This window comes from Gymnogyps californianus, chromosome 9 (assembly GCF_018139145.2).
Source record: "Gymnogyps californianus isolate 813 chromosome 9, ASM1813914v2, whole genome shotgun sequence".
Taxonomy (NCBI): domain Eukaryota; kingdom Metazoa; phylum Chordata; class Aves; order Accipitriformes; family Cathartidae; genus Gymnogyps; species Gymnogyps californianus.
In genome coordinates this window covers 3,140,852-3,159,982 of record NC_059479.1, presented here as the reverse complement: position 1 = coordinate 3,159,982, position 19,131 = coordinate 3,140,852, and the positions used below count along the sequence as shown (strand labels likewise).

The following is a 19,131-nucleotide window of genomic DNA, read 5'->3' as shown; positions in this document are numbered from 1 at the left end:
CCATTACCCATGTTCTTTACATCCACCCATACTGCTGATATTGTAACTACTTTAAAATTTATTATTTTATAATCTGTTTTACTGAATTGCTTAGACATACAGAAGCTACTCATTCTCTATGAGTCAATCCTAGGACAGGCATCATCTCCAAAAGTCCAATTTTTCTAACATTCTTTTAAAATTAATTTGGTAATTAGAACCAAAAAAAAAAAAAAAATCACAAAAAACCTACTGTCCATTCTAAGAAGAAAACAAAGAAGTCTTAGCTAAAAAGTATTGATCATTGTATAACAATATTTACTCACTGCATAAAGTAAGCTAACTGTACATATTAAGGGATGCTCAGATGACAACTACACTTATCAGTAACTCTGCAATTTTGTGACTACTATGGTCAATATAAGCACCTAAGGCAGATTTTTTTCCCTGTTATATTATTTCTACTGTTCTGTTGACAGAAAAATACTTCTTTTTTTATATGAACCTGATCTATCCTATGTTCTGAGAGATTTATATAAAGTAGAGAACAAAAATTAAATATAACAGATATTATTTTGGACTAATGATGATGCCTTTACGCGAGAAAAATTTACTTATTATAAAGGAAAACACTTTTGTGCCAGAGAGAACATATACGTGAACACTATTAGAAAGGTGTATGGGAAGAATCACTGAGGACAGAAGTTCAAGATTTTCATTTTGTTATATTGTTAGTTATTAGTCACTTCATTTTTCTAAGTCTGTTTCCAAGGGTTCCAAGTTTTTACAAAGATAATATATGTACAGAAAAGATAAAGAAAAAAGTATTCATAAAAAGTGGCTTGATTTAACGCAACTTTTCATATTACAAAATGCACTGCAGATATACAGAAAATACTTGTATGCATGATAAAAATTGTTTAGAATAAAGAAGCTTACATTTTCAGTTGTTCCTGTGATTACATGTAGTCCATCATATGTTGATTTGATGTACATTCCCTGAAAAAAGAGCAAGAAAGGTAATTCATATTTGTAGGAAACAAATAAATGATGTTTGCATGATAATTAAAACAGTATGTTTATTCCAGTTTAAGGACCATAACATTTGAACAGACTGGAAGGAACCATGGTCAATTAACATTTGCAAATCTAAGTTAAACAAATATGTATCAAGACCCATTATAAACAGCATAGTTTTCTCACTTAATGCTTTTTTTTATTCCAAACAAAGTTTTTGGACTGAATTCAACGCTGAACATCAGCATAAAAGCTCGTTCCTATTCAGTATTTGAAATATTTAACATGACCACTTTTTATTACTAGTGACATAAAAGAAGTACCAAAACTGAAACCCCAAACAGGAATAGTCTTTAAACTTAAGTGCCCCATCTTCAGAGAGTTACTGATTCAATAAAAATGAAACCATAGCCTAACTCAGAAAATACATGAGCCAGTGCTCATATTGCCAATTTATGGAGAAAAATGAGCTTGGTGAACTAACAGGAGCTTTGTAATTAGTCCAGCAAAAATTCTGCTTCAAGGAGGCAATGGACATGATACAGAGAGACAATCTAAGTAGGTATCTATCTAGCTGTACACACACACACAGAGCCTTAAATGCCAGTGAGACCCAATTGCTTGTATTCTTGCCTATCAGGAGCAAGGTCATAGCTTCACATCTCTGCATATAGCATGGTTATCCATCAAATTTCGAAATCTAATTAATCTAATTGGTACATTGTACTGCTGATTCATTATCCTTTCAATAATTCTGCATCACCTTGTGCTGTCAAAATGGAAGTTTAGAGCTCCCAGCAATAAGAAAGAACATTTTGTTCACAGAAACCAATTTCAGAACACTAATGAAGATCTTCAGGCTAGGTGTTTACACAAACACACTCACACACACAAAAGAAGAAAAGGTAAAAATACTACAAAGTTAAGATCATATCACTCTCTGCAACTACCTAAATTGGAAGGGTATAGAGAAGATGGAGCCAAACTCTTTTTGAAAGTGCACAGTGAGAAGATGAGAAGCAAGGAACACAAGTTGGAACTCAAAAAAAAAAAAAAAAAAAAAAAAAGATTCCCCCCCCCCCCCCCCAATTTTACCATTAAGATGATAAAACACTGGAACAGGTTAGCAAGGTTGTGGAATCTCTGACTTGGAGTTTAACAAAACTTGACACGATGAGGCCCTGAGTAGCCTGTTCTAGCTGGATCTGCTTTGATTTTTCATCCTGAGAAAACGTGACTTCTACCTTAATGTAAACTAATTTCATTTCAGCAAGTTTTAACTTTATTTAAATCTTAAAAGTAAGGACTGGCTAAAACTGATAAGGACGCTTAACTCTGCTGCATAGGAAACTCCATTTTCTATTTTACTCACCATGACTACTTGTTCTCTTAAACGAGACTGCTTTATAAGCTATTTCATTTGTAAATAACAAAGATATCCAAATTAAATCTTGGAAGTCTTGAAATCACTTCCATAAAACGTGATTAGTTGGACGAAGGAAGTTTCTGTGGAGTCTTCCACTCTTTCCTTCTATACAGTTGGCTTAATTTTATCAGTGTTCGCTATTCTGTTGTTTCTGTAGTACCTTCAACTGTTACTGACAAACATCTCATTCTCTTTGCCAGCTGAAAGCCATAAACAAGAGCACTAGATCATGAAAAACCCTGAAGGTTCCCATTGAGAATGGAACCTTGAGTCTCCATTAAAAATCTTAAATAGATATTTAAATCCGTCTAGTATGTGTTACGCTGGATTTCCACAGTGAACTTTTAGCGAGAATGTTACACAACATTGCTGCATCCATCACAGAAGTCTGTTATTTTAACACATAGTAGACTTCAGTAACACATTTCCAGCCACACTTTTAATATCAAATTTAGTAGCACAGTTCTAACACTCTACTTATTTTGACAAGATTCATTCCCCACTTAACAAACCAACAGACTAAGATTTTTAAGGCCAAAACAGAACATAGTGTTAAACTTTTCACTAAATTTTATCACATATTTCTTCATAAAGTTCTCAGCCTCTTGTTAAGCTCTGTGTATTTTTGGAAAAAATCAAACTATAATTTTATCTCTTAACATATGCCATCTGAGAGACATAAAAACTGACTAATCGCTAAGAATTACCCTACATTTTGCTGTCTGCTCTTTCATCTTAGCTAGTAAACTTTAAGAACAAAATATATAAAAATAAACAATTTTAGTGAATGATTCATAGCCTTCAAATTATCCTAGATAGAGCTTTCATCCTTGTTTTCCCAAAAGAAAAATAATGAAAGAGCTTGTTTCTTGTTGACTGTTACAGTAGCACTGTATCTCCCTGACATATCTGTATTACCTGAAAACCTTGAAAGATTACATTCTCTCTAAAAAAATATAAAAATTGTTATATTCATTTTTTATTTTATATAGTTCAGAATGCAAGGTATTTTATATAAAATATAAGTTACATATATATATTTTACATATCTATCATATATAAAATAATAGCTCCAAAAATATTTTTCCACTCGGGAGAAAGTTTTGAGTATAATACTCAAAAAAAGATTGAAAGTATTTTTAAAAAGAACCCCCTGAAAAACATACACCAATTCTGAAAACAGCTTTATTTAGTCTGTCATCTGTTCTAGAGGCCAGATATGTTCCCTGCTTCAAATCACTCTTTCGAACCCTGTAAACATTTTTCCCTAAAAAACCCCTCTCCTTGATATACTGACTGTGAACACTTGCCTATCCTTTTACAACAGATAATGCAGTGTGTAACACCATGTGTACAGTTCAATCCAGCTCTCAGTTGCTTTCTGTGGTAGGAAGATTTTTAAAGAACAATTTATCCTTCAACATGAAAAGACACTGACACTTAGAAAAATATTGTTTCTAAAGGACAATCTGTTTCAACCCTACTTTAGTGACTGATGTGCTTCATCCCCACCTCACCCTCATTTTCCTTTTTAAAATCAGCATTTGTAAAGGGAAAGACTTCAATCTCCAGGAGTATTTTAAGCAATATTGGCACAAGTTAGCAGAACCCCTCAAAAGTTTAAATTGTTCATATATATATATACACAAAGTAGTTTATTGATATAAACGAAAGACTTTAAGGGGATCACTTTCATCAAACTTCCAGTGAAAAAAGAAAATCATGTACTCTGGCTTATAAGAAATGTCCAAAATTGCAAAACTTAGTCATTTAGAGAGCTGTTAATTCTGTGAACCCAGAAAAAGCATGCAAGTATTAACAGTCTGAATTAGGCAAAAGAGCTGCACCTTGCTTTCAATTTAATGGGCTATTGGCTATCTTTTTGTTCATCATTGTTTCGTTCCATTTCCACTAATATAAGCATTTTTTATGGTTAATAAGCCTAAAAAAAAATGGAATACATTCTGAAAAATTTTCTGTCAGGTAACATAAGTTCCAGGCAAATACTGATTTAATACTGCAGTTGAAGAACTGAAGCAGCAAGCCTTTTTCCCAAGTCCAGGTATGAATAGCTAAGTAGATCCTGTTGTGACAACTGCTAGCACTTCTGGAACTGTTAGAAATAGTTATTTTGTTTAAAATTATTTTCTATTTTACCTGTGGCTTAAAGCAGTCATATTGATTCAACATATTCAAAAGAGTCATATTCTTCTGTAATAATGTATTTTTACATAGGCATAATCTTTAATTAACTTGTAAACTAATTTATTAAAAGAAGATCCACATATCCGCTATTTTGATCCTTTTAACTTCTGTTATAAAACCTGATGGAAATGAAGGTATACTCTTGTAAGCTAATTATTCTCATATAACTCTTTACACGAACTGCTTGCAAACTATTTAATAGATTTCAGCCATATGAGCTGTCAAAGTAAAATAGCAAAAACATCAGGCTAAGACTAAATAAGAAGAATGTTTTCTCTGTTTCACAGACAAAAAGCACATAAACAAGGGAACTTCCGAATCCTGGAATCCATCCTAGGCTCTGGATGGGAGACTTCCAGTGGGAAGTGGCTTTTTCTCCTGTTGTCCCCCACCTCCCTCTGTCTTCTGGTCCTTCCTCTTCAACACGAATGGCTACCCCTCTCAAATAAGTTTTCTTGCCTATTCAGTCTCCATAACACAAGCTTCTTCCCCTCCCCTGCTTGTCAGTTCTAGTCTCTCCTTCTGTGTTCAGCGCACAAAACCCTGTCTTCCCCCAAGATTTTTCTTCCACACATCCAGTCCCAGAATCAGTATTCAGATAGAAGGGGTGGAACTCATCTGCTTAAACAGTGATATCCAGAGGATATTCAGTCTCTTCAAAGTAACCAAGAAATATGCATGGGTTTGGCAGATATGACAGAGAACCTTCTGGAGTGGCAACTGAAAGATGGGCATCTAAAATGGTACCAGACATCTACATCTACACAACTCAGTCCTGCTGTAGAGGTTTCTCCTATCTCTTTCCTTCTAGTTTCAGTTGCTGCCCTCTCCACCCAGCTGTCTTCCTTCCTTTCTTCCTACTCTTCAGGCTCATGAATGTCCATTCTCCTTGTCTAACCAGTTCCAGGGCTTTCCTACCATATCCTTCACTATCACAACCTCTTCTGTTCTTTCTACCCAAGTAACTCAGTTCCCAATCTTCTGTCCTATTACTGGTCTATTTTCTGCCCTTATAAGCAGAATTTCACTGGAGTCCTTTTTCAAAATGATTTCTCTCCTTTTTTCAAGAATGGGTTTTTATTCTTTCTAGTTTCTTCTTGAATCCCACCAATGATGTCAGAGCACAGAAGAATGATAAACTATACCCCTTATCTCTGGGCAAGAGTTGAGTATTCTCATTCACTCTGTGAAGATGGCTCAGACTAGTCAACAGTTAGGGGGTTAGAAATAAATAGTTGCTCTTTAATAACTGTGATATGTCAGATATGAGACTCCAAAGAATTATAGTGATATATGAGAGGTGCTACAGAACAAGGAAATGTTTCACAGGCTGTTATATCAAGAACCTGACTGTTCCTGAGTAACTCTGTTACTGTCCCCTAATGACAGGTTTTTAATTAAAATCTGACCTTTAAAAACATATGGGAAGGAATCAGCCATTTAAAATCTCATTTTGAAGAGACTATTCCCCAGAAAACGGTGTTTCCACTTGTAAGTGGAATTTCCTTGAAAAATTTCTTTCAGAGTCATCTGGTTAATTAACCAGGATATAATGACAGCAGTGTATTTTTAAGTGTCAACAACTATTCCCAGGTTAATCCGTGGATATTTCAGATAATATTTGAAGAGCTCTGAATTTTGCAATGAGACTAGTCTCTCTTAGTATGAGCATTTCTGGCTCATACTTCCAACACTTCCAACTGTAGGCCATTATTCCTTTTTGGGTAACAATGACCTATGATCAGATGATTCGTGTTTTCGTACCACTTTGTCCTGGTTTCGGCTGGGATAGAGTTAATTTTCTTCTTAGTAGCTGGTACAGTGCTGTGTTTTGGATTTAGTGTGAGAATAATGTTGATAACACGCTGATGGTTTAGTTGTTGCTAAGTAGCGCTTATCCTAAGTCAGGATTTTCAGTTTCCCATGCTGTGCCAGCAAGCAGGTGTGCAAGGAGCTGGGAGGGAGCACAGCCGGGGCAGCTGACCCGACTAGCCAAAGGGATATTCCATACCATAGAACATCATGCCCAGTATCTAAACGGGGGGAGTTGGCCGGGAGGGGTGGATCACTGCTTGGGCATCAGTCAGCGGGTGGTGAGCAATTGCATTGTGCATCACTGTTTGGTTTTTTTTTTTTTCCTTTTTTTTGCCCTTCTTTTTTTTTTTTTTGTTCTATTCCTTAATATCATGCTATTAAAAAGTCCTTCTTGAAAATCTTTTTTGGTCTGCTTTATATGTTGTAGTCCTTTGCCCAAATTTATACTCAACATCTCTACTTTCTTTCCTGCAATACAACTTCCACTTTTCAGAAGATTTATTTCTAGTATCTTCTATTATTCTTCTGTATAAGCAGAGTTTGGTTTGGTTTGGCTTTTTGGTCCTTTTTGAGCTTACCCTCCCAATTTATTCTGAAACTTTAACATGGGGATTTTTTTAAAGTCTTTAAGATACCTCCTAGTATTTTTACCTTATTTATTGCTCTTTTTCATTTCCTTTTCATTGGCTTCCTTTTTCTTTTTTTTTAAATGGGAATCCTAAACTAATTCTCTGTTGGCATTCATTTTGTTTGCTACTACATAGCATAATAATAGCTCTACGTATTTATATGAACCATCTTAGTCAAAAGAGAGTTTATTTTCTTTCTTATGTTCCTTTTTCTAAATCCTACCTAAATAGAAACCTATGGACAACAAAAAAGGTAGGCTATGAGAACCTTTGTATGTCAAGCATGATGGAACTTTGTCAAGTTTCTGTAAGCCTTTAAAAATAATCTAAAATAATTAGATTAACACCCTAACAGTTTTAGGGTGTATTTCCACAAAAAAGCTGCTTTCATATTCTTCTTTTTCTTCTTGCATTCTCTTGCAATTCCTTTCTTGTAAAAATGGAAAAGATTGCCTTCCATCACCTTAAATTACAAATTCCACACAAAGAGAAGTACCATTTGAAAGAGTAGTTGTACATTAGATAGATGAATAATCCTTAATAAAGAAAGGTCTTTGCATCTGACAGCTTGTCCGTTTGTTTTTTTTTTTTTCCAATGATACACAGCTGGTCTTATACAAATGTTTATTCCCACAATCTTTGCTTCCCTTAAATTCTTAAATGAAACAGGAAAAGTTCCCTCTGCAGAAAAATTAAAAAAGCTGTGGATATAAGCAGTGTATATCTTAAAGTGTGACAGATTACACTGTTTCTATCAGCAGTAGGAAGCTCAGACACAAGAGAGAACAACAACAACAAACTGAAAGGAAGAGGAATAAAAGTGCTACTGCATTCCAGCAGCAAAACATTCCTCAGACATCAGAAGATACAAAACCAAACCATAAAAACCGAACAGCCTGCCTGTTTAGAATCTCCTGCTTAAAAGTAATCATTAATCTCAAAGAAGATTAAAGTTGCATGTTACACAGAAGTATCTTTAAAGATACATACAGCACATCAAGTTCAGAAGATTAAAAAATAAGTTTAGTCTGAAATAATACTGGCTCTAAAAAAAAAAAAAAAAAAAATCTTCCACTACTGACAATCCCTGATGATCAAAGAGTAGGAGGAGGAAAAAAAAACCCCAAACTCAAAAAACCCTCTATGCTCCCATCTGCGGACAGTCTCTATATCCATCATCTCAAATAAAACACTGGTTCCCTTAGCCTGCCTTTGTTTATCTGACAGCAAAACTGGCTCTGGACTTAGTCTGAGGTAATTAATAGTAAAGTTTGCATAACCTTTCACCTATTCTCACCTTCCAGGATTTAGTAGCAAGCTTAGGAGCTGCACCTCTTCCCCTGGAAACAGTGACACAAACTCGTGTCTCAAGGGCCTATTGCTTATGCCAGGTTGATCAAACCAAGAAATATAAAGTGGGTGCTGCTGCACCAGCTTTGTCTAATCACTAAACAGAAATTCTGGGACTCCTAAATGTAGAACGTGATCTGTGGACTTTTGAAACATAATAAATTCTGGGGGAGTAGATTTTTCAAATATCCCATTTTTGAGGAAAATCTTGTCTTGTACCAAGCAGTTATGTTCAGTGTCTAAAAATTAAAATCGTGCCGTAGTTTCATTTACCACAAGTTATTGTAACTTCACAAGGAAGTATACCATGCAATGCAATGGAATGGAAACCTATCTTTTTAAGATAGCATTTTTAAACATTTTTTAAGTGTAAAAATGATCCAATTTCCTTTGTTATGCTACAATTGACACTGTAAATAACTCAAAGAATTGAAAAACTAAAAGACAAGGAAGGGCATTTTCTTAAATCATGAAGTTAAAGTTAATTTATTCTATTTCATAAAAACTTACATATGCATGTTCTCTTTCTGTCAGAGCTGACAGTGGTTCTCACAGTCTAATACTTTTTTAGTACAGGAGTTTATTTCAATTTTATCAAAATGGTAGTTTGAAACAAAGTTTTGCCTTCCAGACATTTTATTCAGGCTGATCATGCAGTACACTTCAGATGTCAATGGTATTATCATAGCCAGTACTACAATTCAGGAGAAAAAAAAGTGTTTCACAATCTTTAAAGTTACTTTAAAATGAAATAGAAAATATATGGCGGGTGTTTCAGCATTTGCCACTGAAAATGCAGTGGCTAAATAGGGAAAAGGAGGAAGGAATTTGACTGGTATGCGCAACTGGTACAGCTTGGGAAGGAATGGAAAGAGAGAGCAAAAATCTCAGTATGTTTCTGGAGGCCAGCAAATGCCTGCAGAGATCAGGATGCAAACACAATCATCAGAACTTGGAATGGAACCTAAAATATGTGCTTCCCAATGCAAATTCTTTTGTCCAGCAAACTGCCATGAAACTACCAACAGAGAGTGTGTTCTGGGGAATGCATGAGATAAGACTATTTTTTAATAAAGCAGAATGAAAAAGAAGATACTTTAGAGAGGAAAAAAAGACGACTATTAAGCTCATAAAAGCATTGGCAGGAAGTTAGAAAATGCTAGAACTGAAGATGCACATTCAAATGACATACAGTCCCTTTGTGAAAATGCTTTATGATCCAGAATTTATTTAAACAATTAAACACACAGACACTGCCCCACAGGAGTTCTGACTCTCTGTAGTAACTGTATGGACTTGGACCTGGAAATTAATTCAGTTTATGTGTAAGCTTATGCAATGTCTGTAGGATTTCTGGCTCATTTGTTGAAGAAATTAGAAGGCATATAATAAAAGCAGTTTTGCAAACGGAATTTTGAAAATAGGGAAAGGCTCATAATTAAGTCAACTGAATATCATTCCAGATAACTGAGTTCGTATATAAATCTGAGTAATTTACAACACATTTTTCACCAATGGCAAGTAATTGTGTTTGTTTTCTAGGTGCCAACCCTATATGAAGCTGAAGTTACAGTTCTCAGTAGCTCTGAAAACCTTAGCTACACTTAAAACCAAGAGAGACTGTGTTTTAAACTTATGCTATGAAAGTAAAAAGTGTTCTGAAAAACTGTATAGTAAGCTTCTCCTGAAAAATAGATTTTTGGTGATTTTGACGCAAATTGCTCTGTGCATTAGATTCCTATCTATAAAACTAAAATTACAATATCATTTTCACAAGTGTGTTGTGAGGATGAGTTAGTGTCTGTGAAGCACTCAGTAAGGGCATATATATAAAAAAAACCCCCACCAACTCATGATGAAATTAGTAACTCAAGGGAATGCAGAGCTTAGCTGAAGTGTGGTAAATAAGACCTCAACCCCTACACTGAATGATAAGGATAAAAATGGAACTCTGAATACTTTCCATTCAGTGAATAGCGCTCATTTTTCTCTTGAATGGAGCAGAGATCCTGTGGAAAAAAACTGCTATACAATCATGAGAAAGCCATTTGTAATTCATTACTCTGTTCTATATTTGATTCTGATTAATGTTTTCTTTTCCTTTTCACATGATTTTTCTTTTATTCCCATTTATAGTCCTTTTTCATATTTTCTTCTAAACAGAACACAGTGTCAGCAAAATTGATTATAAGGAACCTTCCAACCTAACATGTTACAGCGCCTTCACAATTAGGCACAGAAAATGCAGTCATTCACTGTGATTTCACTTCATCTAAAAAAAAAAAAAAGAAAAAATTGACAGGGAATTTTTGATTGCAGTATTTGTCGGCTGTCCTGTGTCAGCAGTGCCCACTTACTGCAGTTTTGTTGACTGTAAACTTATGGGTACACTGCGGATGGAGAACTACACCATGGTTCTTCCACCCAGTGAGAGAGTCCAGTCTACAGCATTATTACCGCACAGGCCCTGTCTGGCTGATGTTCTGTTAGAAAAGAGGACGGTCCGGAGGAAAGTGTGGACCACATGACAGGCCACAACAATAGAGCCAACAACTCTCATCTTGGTCACTCATGCCTTAAAGGTTTAAATTGTACTCTGACACTTTATGATAAGATGCTTAGAAAGTATACCATTCATACCCAAGAACTCCTGAAATAAACCTGCCTAATGTTGCACACCATTAAATTTTCAGCTCACTATAGGACACGCCATTTTTGAAGCAGGCTACACTCTTTCTGTCCTCCACCAGTCTACACCGCTGTCCTAGATCTAGAGCTATCACTCAATGGGAAACTAGCAATGCCAGGACCTGCTTGTTATGCTCCACCATCTCTGAGGAAAATACATCCCATCTGTATTCACATTCTCTTCAGCACTGATAGTGAACAGTCCTCTAAATAGACCAGCAGAAATACATTACATTTCTGGATGGAAAGGAAAGCTATACAGACATCCAGACTGCTAGCATGCAGGATGTAGCAGTCTTAATGCAAGTTGAAAGCACTGACAGATTTACAGCATATATACTACACAAGCTGTAAATGATACTGACCTGGTACTTCCTGGATATCCTTGCACTAACCCAGAAATCAGACCAAGGGGGAAAACTGGGCCACAAAGGGAACACATTTGGCCATTGGGATGTAGCAGCACAGCAAGGAAATTGTATCTGTCTTCAAGATTACATACTGGGCTAAGCATCTGCGATGCCACAGAATTAAAATTAAATGTGGTTTATGCTGTTGTAATGTTCTTTGTTGACTAAATAAGTCTAAGAATGAAGTAAACCTATGTAGTCATACAAAACCCCCTCACGTTATTAAAATACATCATTCTCAAATTAATACATCATTCTCAAATGCAAGTTTTATGCATACCTCAAAATAATTTTGCTCTTCTAACTTTGACAGGATTTGCATATGATGTTCATTCATTGCTATTCAAGGTCAGAACAAAGAGTAAGATATTGAAATAATACAAAACATCTCAGCTAACAGAAATTTAAAATAAATCTGTAAATCACGCTGAATTACAAACAAGAAACATGCCACAACGTGTATAGTGACACTCAAATCTATTTTAATTTGTCAGTTCTGGAATTTTCTGCAGATAAGCCTCATAGCTACCAATTTCTCTACCCTCTTCCCCCTTTTTTCCTCCTCCGACCCAGGAACAACATTCCTGGATTCATCCTCTTGTAGGGGGAAAAAACAAATAAAAATAAAAAAACTCCTGAGAAGGCAGATAAAGACAGTATAAGAGATCATACTGGGAAAAGCAGCCTGTCTCCTGAGGAGAATGTGCAAGAACATGCCAGTGCCTGCAGTGCTACCTTACACTGTAGCTTTTATTAGGATCTTAGGTTCCCAAGCACAATCCCTATCCTCCTATAGCCTACCAATATCAGAGTGATTGTAAAGTAAGGGACTACCGAGGAGAGACAGAAATCTTTACTTACTGACCCCTAAAACTTATGAAAATCGCTTGTCCAAAAAATGTAACAGTACAATAATATTTAAAAGTGGTAGCCAAATAATTATGAAACTATCATGTCTGCAGAAAATTTTAATGGTGTGACCCATTACAAATGCACAGCAGCTGGGATGTTCAGAAGGTGCCTAACTAGTCTGCTCGGTGAACGATAATTTACGAATATAAGGGACTTATTTTGTTTCTGGGATGATACTTCTGAAAGTTTTATTTGAACTGAATCATTAGGGAGGCATATAACTATTTTTATGCAAGCCCAAGAAACATACCTTCCACTAATCATTTTCAAAGCACATTAATGATATTTAGTTAATTTTATTTGTAGATGTATGTATTTGGGGATTACTTTGGTACATTCCAAAAACTGCAATATGGCTATCAAAGGACTATAAGTTTTCTTTAGCTGCTCATATAGTTACCAGTTGCACATGAAGCCCTAGGTAAAACAGGTTTTAATTTTTTAAAAAAATTACAATCCCTTTATTTAGATAAATGTTAATTAAACCACCTTCAGAAATCTGATTCAGCTTACCAAAAAAGTAGCACACTGCATGAAAATACATTTTGATTTCTTGATGAATTAAAAAAAAAAAATCACCCTGAAGAACTGAGGCTTGTATTCTGTATTCTAACAGTTAAACTTTAAAGTGCTTTGCTACTTACCAAACCCTCACTGGGCATAATGCTGGTGAGATGAACTACCTCAAGATGTGCTGACTGTGACACCAGAGAATCAGATGAGAGCGAAATGATGTGGTCACAAATCCCAGACAAGGTTTTACACTACAAAGAAAAACAAGTCAATATAATTCCTGATATTAAACTGAAACTACTAACGAAGAAGTTCTTATTCTGAGAACTAACTGAGAATAAACGGAGAATTTTACTTCTTAGCATTGTAAAAACTACAGGTATATGAAAGTCAAGAACAAGAGGTTAAGGGAACAGAAAATATCCATAAATGTCAAGAAAATGTACATGCATGTACAGTTCTTCTGATCAAAAGATTTTACTGTGCACTGAGAACATCTGTATATCTAAACTATCTTCTCCACTCCAACTATATGCACTTTTTCTAAAAAAAAAACCCTGATGAACTTCATCTTATCTGTCATTATAATGTATCATTATAAATACAATGGAAGTTGAGTGAAACATGTAAAAATAAATGCCTTATACACCAACTTAATAACCTATTTTGGCTACCAAAGAATGAGAGCAACCCTACCAACAGTGATAATTAGGTGAATTCTGAATTATACAACTTAGAATTTTTTTTCCTTTGTTAAAAATTACACTGGCAGAAAAGTGCTTTAGTTAATCCATTTCCTGAAGTAAAATTCTTATGCATCTTTGAACACCTCCTTTAACTGATATTCTAGATCACTACAACTATGCAATAATTTTATGTTATCCTACCTTCCAGCTAAAGATCTCAAAATCTTAATGCCAATCCCCACAAACACCTTCAAAGTAGGAACCCCATTGCACAGACAGTAACAGTGATACTGACAGGTTAAACCTATCCATCAAAGGCAAACAGTAAGTCTATAGGTCAGAAAGGAGCTGATCTGTACTCTCAGAGAATCTTCATGTGCAAAGATTTATTCCCAAGTTTGCATGTGTTGCTTAAAGCGTTCCTTCAAAAAGACTATGCCTAAAAATATTTGAACCTAATCTGAAAGCATTCATTTAGATGAATTTCAGAATGGTCTTCCAGTCAAAGTTGTGCTGTATGCATCTATTTTCCTTTGGGGACTATACTCTCATTTTCCCTAATTATAGCAAATTCTAGTGAAATCCCTTAAGGGAAGTTTTATTTCAGGCATTTGCAAAAGCGTGAGGATTTCTAATATCTCATTTGACACTATACATATAAGTTAAACAATAAAGATGTCACAACGAATAAATTAACTGACTGAATTTATAGATTATATTTCCATTCACTGTATAGTTACTCATCTGGAAATCCAAGTACAGTTCTGGAGTACTGGATGTGGCATTTGTATTTTGTATCAGCTGCAAGATGCAAAGCATCCCATTCTGGTATGCATGACTGCATCTAAAGGTCACCATTACCAGAAATATTTCTAGCAGTTTCAGCTTTGGGCCAGAATCCCTAAACAAAACTTTAGGCCCTGTCTTGTCCCACCAGAGATACAGAAACTGGCTTGCTCAAAAAAATGTACTGTACTGCTGTTCTACATATGAACTGATGGTTGGCCCTGTCTGTGAGTATATGCTTTCATCCAGCTTTTGAATTACTGTCATATCAAAATATTACTATGATTTCAAACTGAGGCCCTCTCTTACGCCTTAACATTCAAGATCATATGTACAGATTATATGCAGACTAGATCCCAGAGACAAGACTTTCTACTTTCTGATGTAATGTTTTAACTTTACAGTTGTCACATGCAAATACCTTTTCAGTAAATAAACTTTGGAATGAAATAAACAAAGAAGTTTTCAATCAAATTTACTCTTATGAATCTTTAAGATCTCCCCCTCATTCAGAGAGTTAACTAAAATCTATGTAGGGTTTTAGCATGAGGAGAATATTCAAGAAAATTATATTAGAATAATTAAAAATACCAGTTTGCTGTAAAAGTAGTTCAACAGATACAAGAGAGGCCTGACACCAGTTGTAAATAATGCAAAGGCTGAGATAGCATAAATGGGAGCAACTGAGCAGAATTTATGAATAATAGCACAGGTTCAGGAAGTAATGTTTGATATGGCACTATCAACATGAGATGATACGTTAACATATGTTAAAGTATTTTTGGCATAAAAAAATAGAAAGGACCAAAGTCTTGTGTACTGGTTCCGAAACCACAGAGAAGCAAAATGCATACTCTCCAGATGGCGCAATACTACTGCACTTAAAAAAATCTCAAACAAAAATGGGTTCTTCAAGAAGTTCACTACCTGTTGCAGAGGAACTTTACATACAGTTTTACAGGCTGTCCAACACCTAAACCCATTGATTACATTTCTCTCAGTGGGCCATGACAAGAACAGAATCTCCAGGAAACCACTAAGTCTTGAACAAGCCATACAGACTTATACGTCACAAAAAGTATTTTTAGTATGGCAGCCACTGCTGGGTCGGTACAATGAATATAAGTTAATAATCTGTATTTACTGCTGAGAGAAAGAACAACTAGCAGGCTGTAATTTTTAATTATTATAGGTATACTATATTAGTCTAAAGAACTGACGCAGTCCTGACAACTGCATTTTGCTGAACAGATAGCCAAAAAAAAAAGAAATCTGACTCTCAGACATGCAGTTTAAGTGATCCTGAAGATCACTCCTTCATAATTTATCTTTTCCCATAGTACGTGACTTGCAGAGTAGACACAGTCTAGTCATATGACTAGGGAGGGAATGGCAACTGTGTACCTGCAATCACATCATCTAAGCACATGCTGCCCTGGTGTGGAGCTCTTCCAAACAAATCTACACCTCAGTGAATCTCTCCAGTAACCAATGAAGAAAGTCAATCACGGATCATCAGTTTGTAATTCTGTCTTTACTTCTAAGTATATCTTTCTTAATATCTTTCAGAAATAAAACAAAACTCCACGTGGTGTTTAAGAGTTATAGATTCTATCTCTTACAAATGTAAAATTTTACTTTAGAGCATCACAATTATTTTTCTTGTTTTCTTTAATTTAATTTTATTTTTTATTTTTAGAAATAAGGTGACCATAAAAGAAATGAACAATTTACAAAGCTTATTCTTGAATTCAGTATCCTTGAAGTAACTTTTTTTTAAGATGCTGTGAGAAAGATGATGATTCTTCTCACTTTACCCAGAGTTACAACGATAAGCAGGTTGATTCTCAGAGCCTGGATGCTCTGGATCAGGTAGTTTCAGGTGATTTTGCTCAGGCTAACATGAGTTCTACTGCCTTGGGATCCAGGCTCCTTAAGGTTCACCACACTTTCACTGATGAGCCTATGGAATACTTAAATATGGAAACTTTCTCTCTCTTCTATCTTTGTAGGCTTCCATTCAGAACAGGTAGAAAAGTCAAAAGTAATATTCCTGCTAAAGGAATGTATTTCTAGAAGTCATATGCAGTTAGAATTGTGGGTTAAAAGATGTGTATACATGTATGTGTGTGTATATATATATATGTACACACTCCAAATCCCAGAAGATTTCAGGTGCTTTTAGAAGTTCTTTTCAGAATCAAGTTTGTAATAGTAAGCTTTTTTCTAAAAGTAACTGCATGCTCTCTGAATTTAACAGCACATCAATGTTTTATGACAAATTTTAATCCCTGCTGGAAGCAGAGTATGTGTAAAAGGCTTTAAAAAAAAAAAAATAAAAAAATAAAACAAAGAGTTAGGCACTTGGTTAGAGCTTGCCAAAAGCTTATCTGAACTTGTAAATCCTTTGAGATTTCCCTTTCACCATAGGCTTTAACTCTATCTCAGCGTCAGTACAAATTTTTAGTGCAGGTACCAGGAAACTAGAAAGTATTTGAACTTAAAGGCCAATATCTAATCAATAACTTTGTATAAGATTCTTCAATTCCCCTTTGTCATTAGATTTTTTGAGTGCTGAAGGCACAAAGTGCTCAGTCTGACAACCAGTGAAGCTAGTAATGCACCAGGTCTGATGGATCCATTGCTGGAATTCCACGCCAGTAATCCTAGTAGGAGTATTACACTAATAAGAGTACTGTGAAGCGTCTAAAACAATCTAAGAACAATAATTATGTATTTGTAATTAACTGTAGGTATAACAGAGAGCATTACTTCAGGGAACTCTGTGAGGAGAGTGAGAGGGAGTATCTGACCTTGCCTGCTAAAATAAACAGGCATAAGTTAGGTAATACCAGAAGAAAGCTGATTCTTAAGCCCTAAATTTGAAAGACTTCCAATTTAGGAAAGAGTAAAAAGGCTTGGTGGGAATGGTTCTTAAGTGAATGACACCATCTTCCATAAGCCTCCAATCTTCAGAGAAACTGGAAACAATGTCTTGGGTGAAAAAAACATTTTATTAATATTGTTTGGGTACCGTCTCTCCATTTGTTTATGTTGATGCCAAAAAAGGCATTTTGTAGTATTAAATCTAGAGTACTTGGATAGTCATTAAACTGGCTGGTAGGAGGCACAACTAACTTCTACTAAGTGGGTTTCAGAGGGTCACAAAACATGTAAGCTGATATCTCTCTTGCTGGTCTTGAAAATAATTTTTAACTTTCGAACTATTTGATCGTATTTATGAAAACTTTAACTTTTAGCAACTGATATAATTCATTAGAAGTTGTGTCAAATAGTAAGGAACTTTATTTTCCTATAGTAGCCTTGATTTTTTTTTAAAAACATTTAAGTGGATGGGGTAGGATTACAGAATACCAAAGCAGAATACTTAGATTACTTACCACATGAAGAATTTTATTTTCTGTTTCATACACTGTACAATCCTGTGGTAAAATAAAACAAAACCAATTAATGCACATTATTTTAAATTTCCTATTAAGAAATAAAAGAAGGCTTTATGCTGATAACTATCTTTTACAGAGGTACCTGTAAAGACAAATGATCTCTTGAGTTTTGTCATAACTTTACAATCTTAGGAAACTTGACTTCTCTTGTGGCTGGTTAACCTCAGGGATCTATTCTTTCCTTGACAGTCCTAAAACTCGTGCTCAATACTAGCAACAATATAAATGTAAAGCAGGGGGGACAGATTCATGACAGTGAGAAAAAAGTAATCGAATATAATTAATCTGGCATGTCAGAATTTCAATAATGTGCAGAGCGAGAGATACATTGCCTAGCCTTCAATCAGGCAGAATGTTTTTTACCTGTTCTACAAGTTGTGCGGGGTGCAGACAGTTGTGTCAGACCTACCACTATGTAGATTGTGTTACTATAAAGCATGGGAAGGAAGAGGAAACAGAGAATATTTTGACACGTACAATGCTAAAGATGTTAAACGTAGCGTGTCCACACTGTCAGTTTGGTTTGCTCCATCTTTTGCTTCAAGGCCCTGATTGTGTACACCATCCACAAGGGACAAGGAACAGCAGTGGTCCTGTCTCTTGGGAGAAGTCACGTAACTGCTCTAGCTTTGGACTTTGGAAGGCACAAGCCACACCAAAAAGGGATGGGAAAGGACATGGGCTTGCTCATGCTGAGCACTGGTCCAGGGATATCCAGGGGGTTTCACTGCCTTAAGAACTCTCAAAGAACTCCGTCCCAGCTTTCCATTACACAGCATTGCTATTAACCAATTTAAAGTAGGCCTGAAAAACAATATTCCTGATCAACCTCTTTATTTGCTGAAGACTTGTAACTTCTAGAGCAGTCATTTTCCTATTTTAGCTATCATTTTAAGAATAATAAATCTTATCACTCCATAACTAAAAAGTTATTACTCCCTTAACTTGCGTTTTGATTTAGTGATATTACAGTGGCTAGAATATTACTTTTTCTTCATGAAACAAAGCATACAAATTCCTAAAAGAGATCTACTGCCTCTACTGCTTTTTAATGTTTTGAAGATTTCCTCAGTACAGTCCTCTATAAAGCAAGACAGTCATGACAAGACAGTATTCAACCCTTTCTTACAGGAGAGGGCCCAACTGCACTGAGGCAGCTCTACCTCCAGTCAGAGGCAGCTTCTCCTGCCAGTCAGCACTCCAAATCACCACACAGGCTCCCAAGCTATATTTTACTAAAACATAACATTA

At 35.4% G+C, this 19,131-nt stretch overlaps 1 protein-coding gene across 1 annotated transcript in view; it reads right to left on the bottom strand.

Moving 5' to 3' along the window:
* LOC127019517 (connector enhancer of kinase suppressor of ras 2-like) overlaps positions 1 to 19,131 on the bottom strand; it is a 211,649-nt gene that overhangs the window by 86,207 nt on the left and 106,311 nt on the right. Inside the window, exons 5-7 of the mRNA XM_050901586.1 lie at positions 17,818 to 17,859; positions 13,076 to 13,195; positions 919 to 978 (exon numbers count right to left, since the gene is read on the bottom strand). Coding sequence (XP_050757543.1) covers positions 919 to 978; positions 13,076 to 13,195; positions 17,818 to 17,859 — 222 coding nt within the window. The remainder of the gene's footprint in view (positions 1 to 918; positions 979 to 13,075; positions 13,196 to 17,817; positions 17,860 to 19,131) is intronic.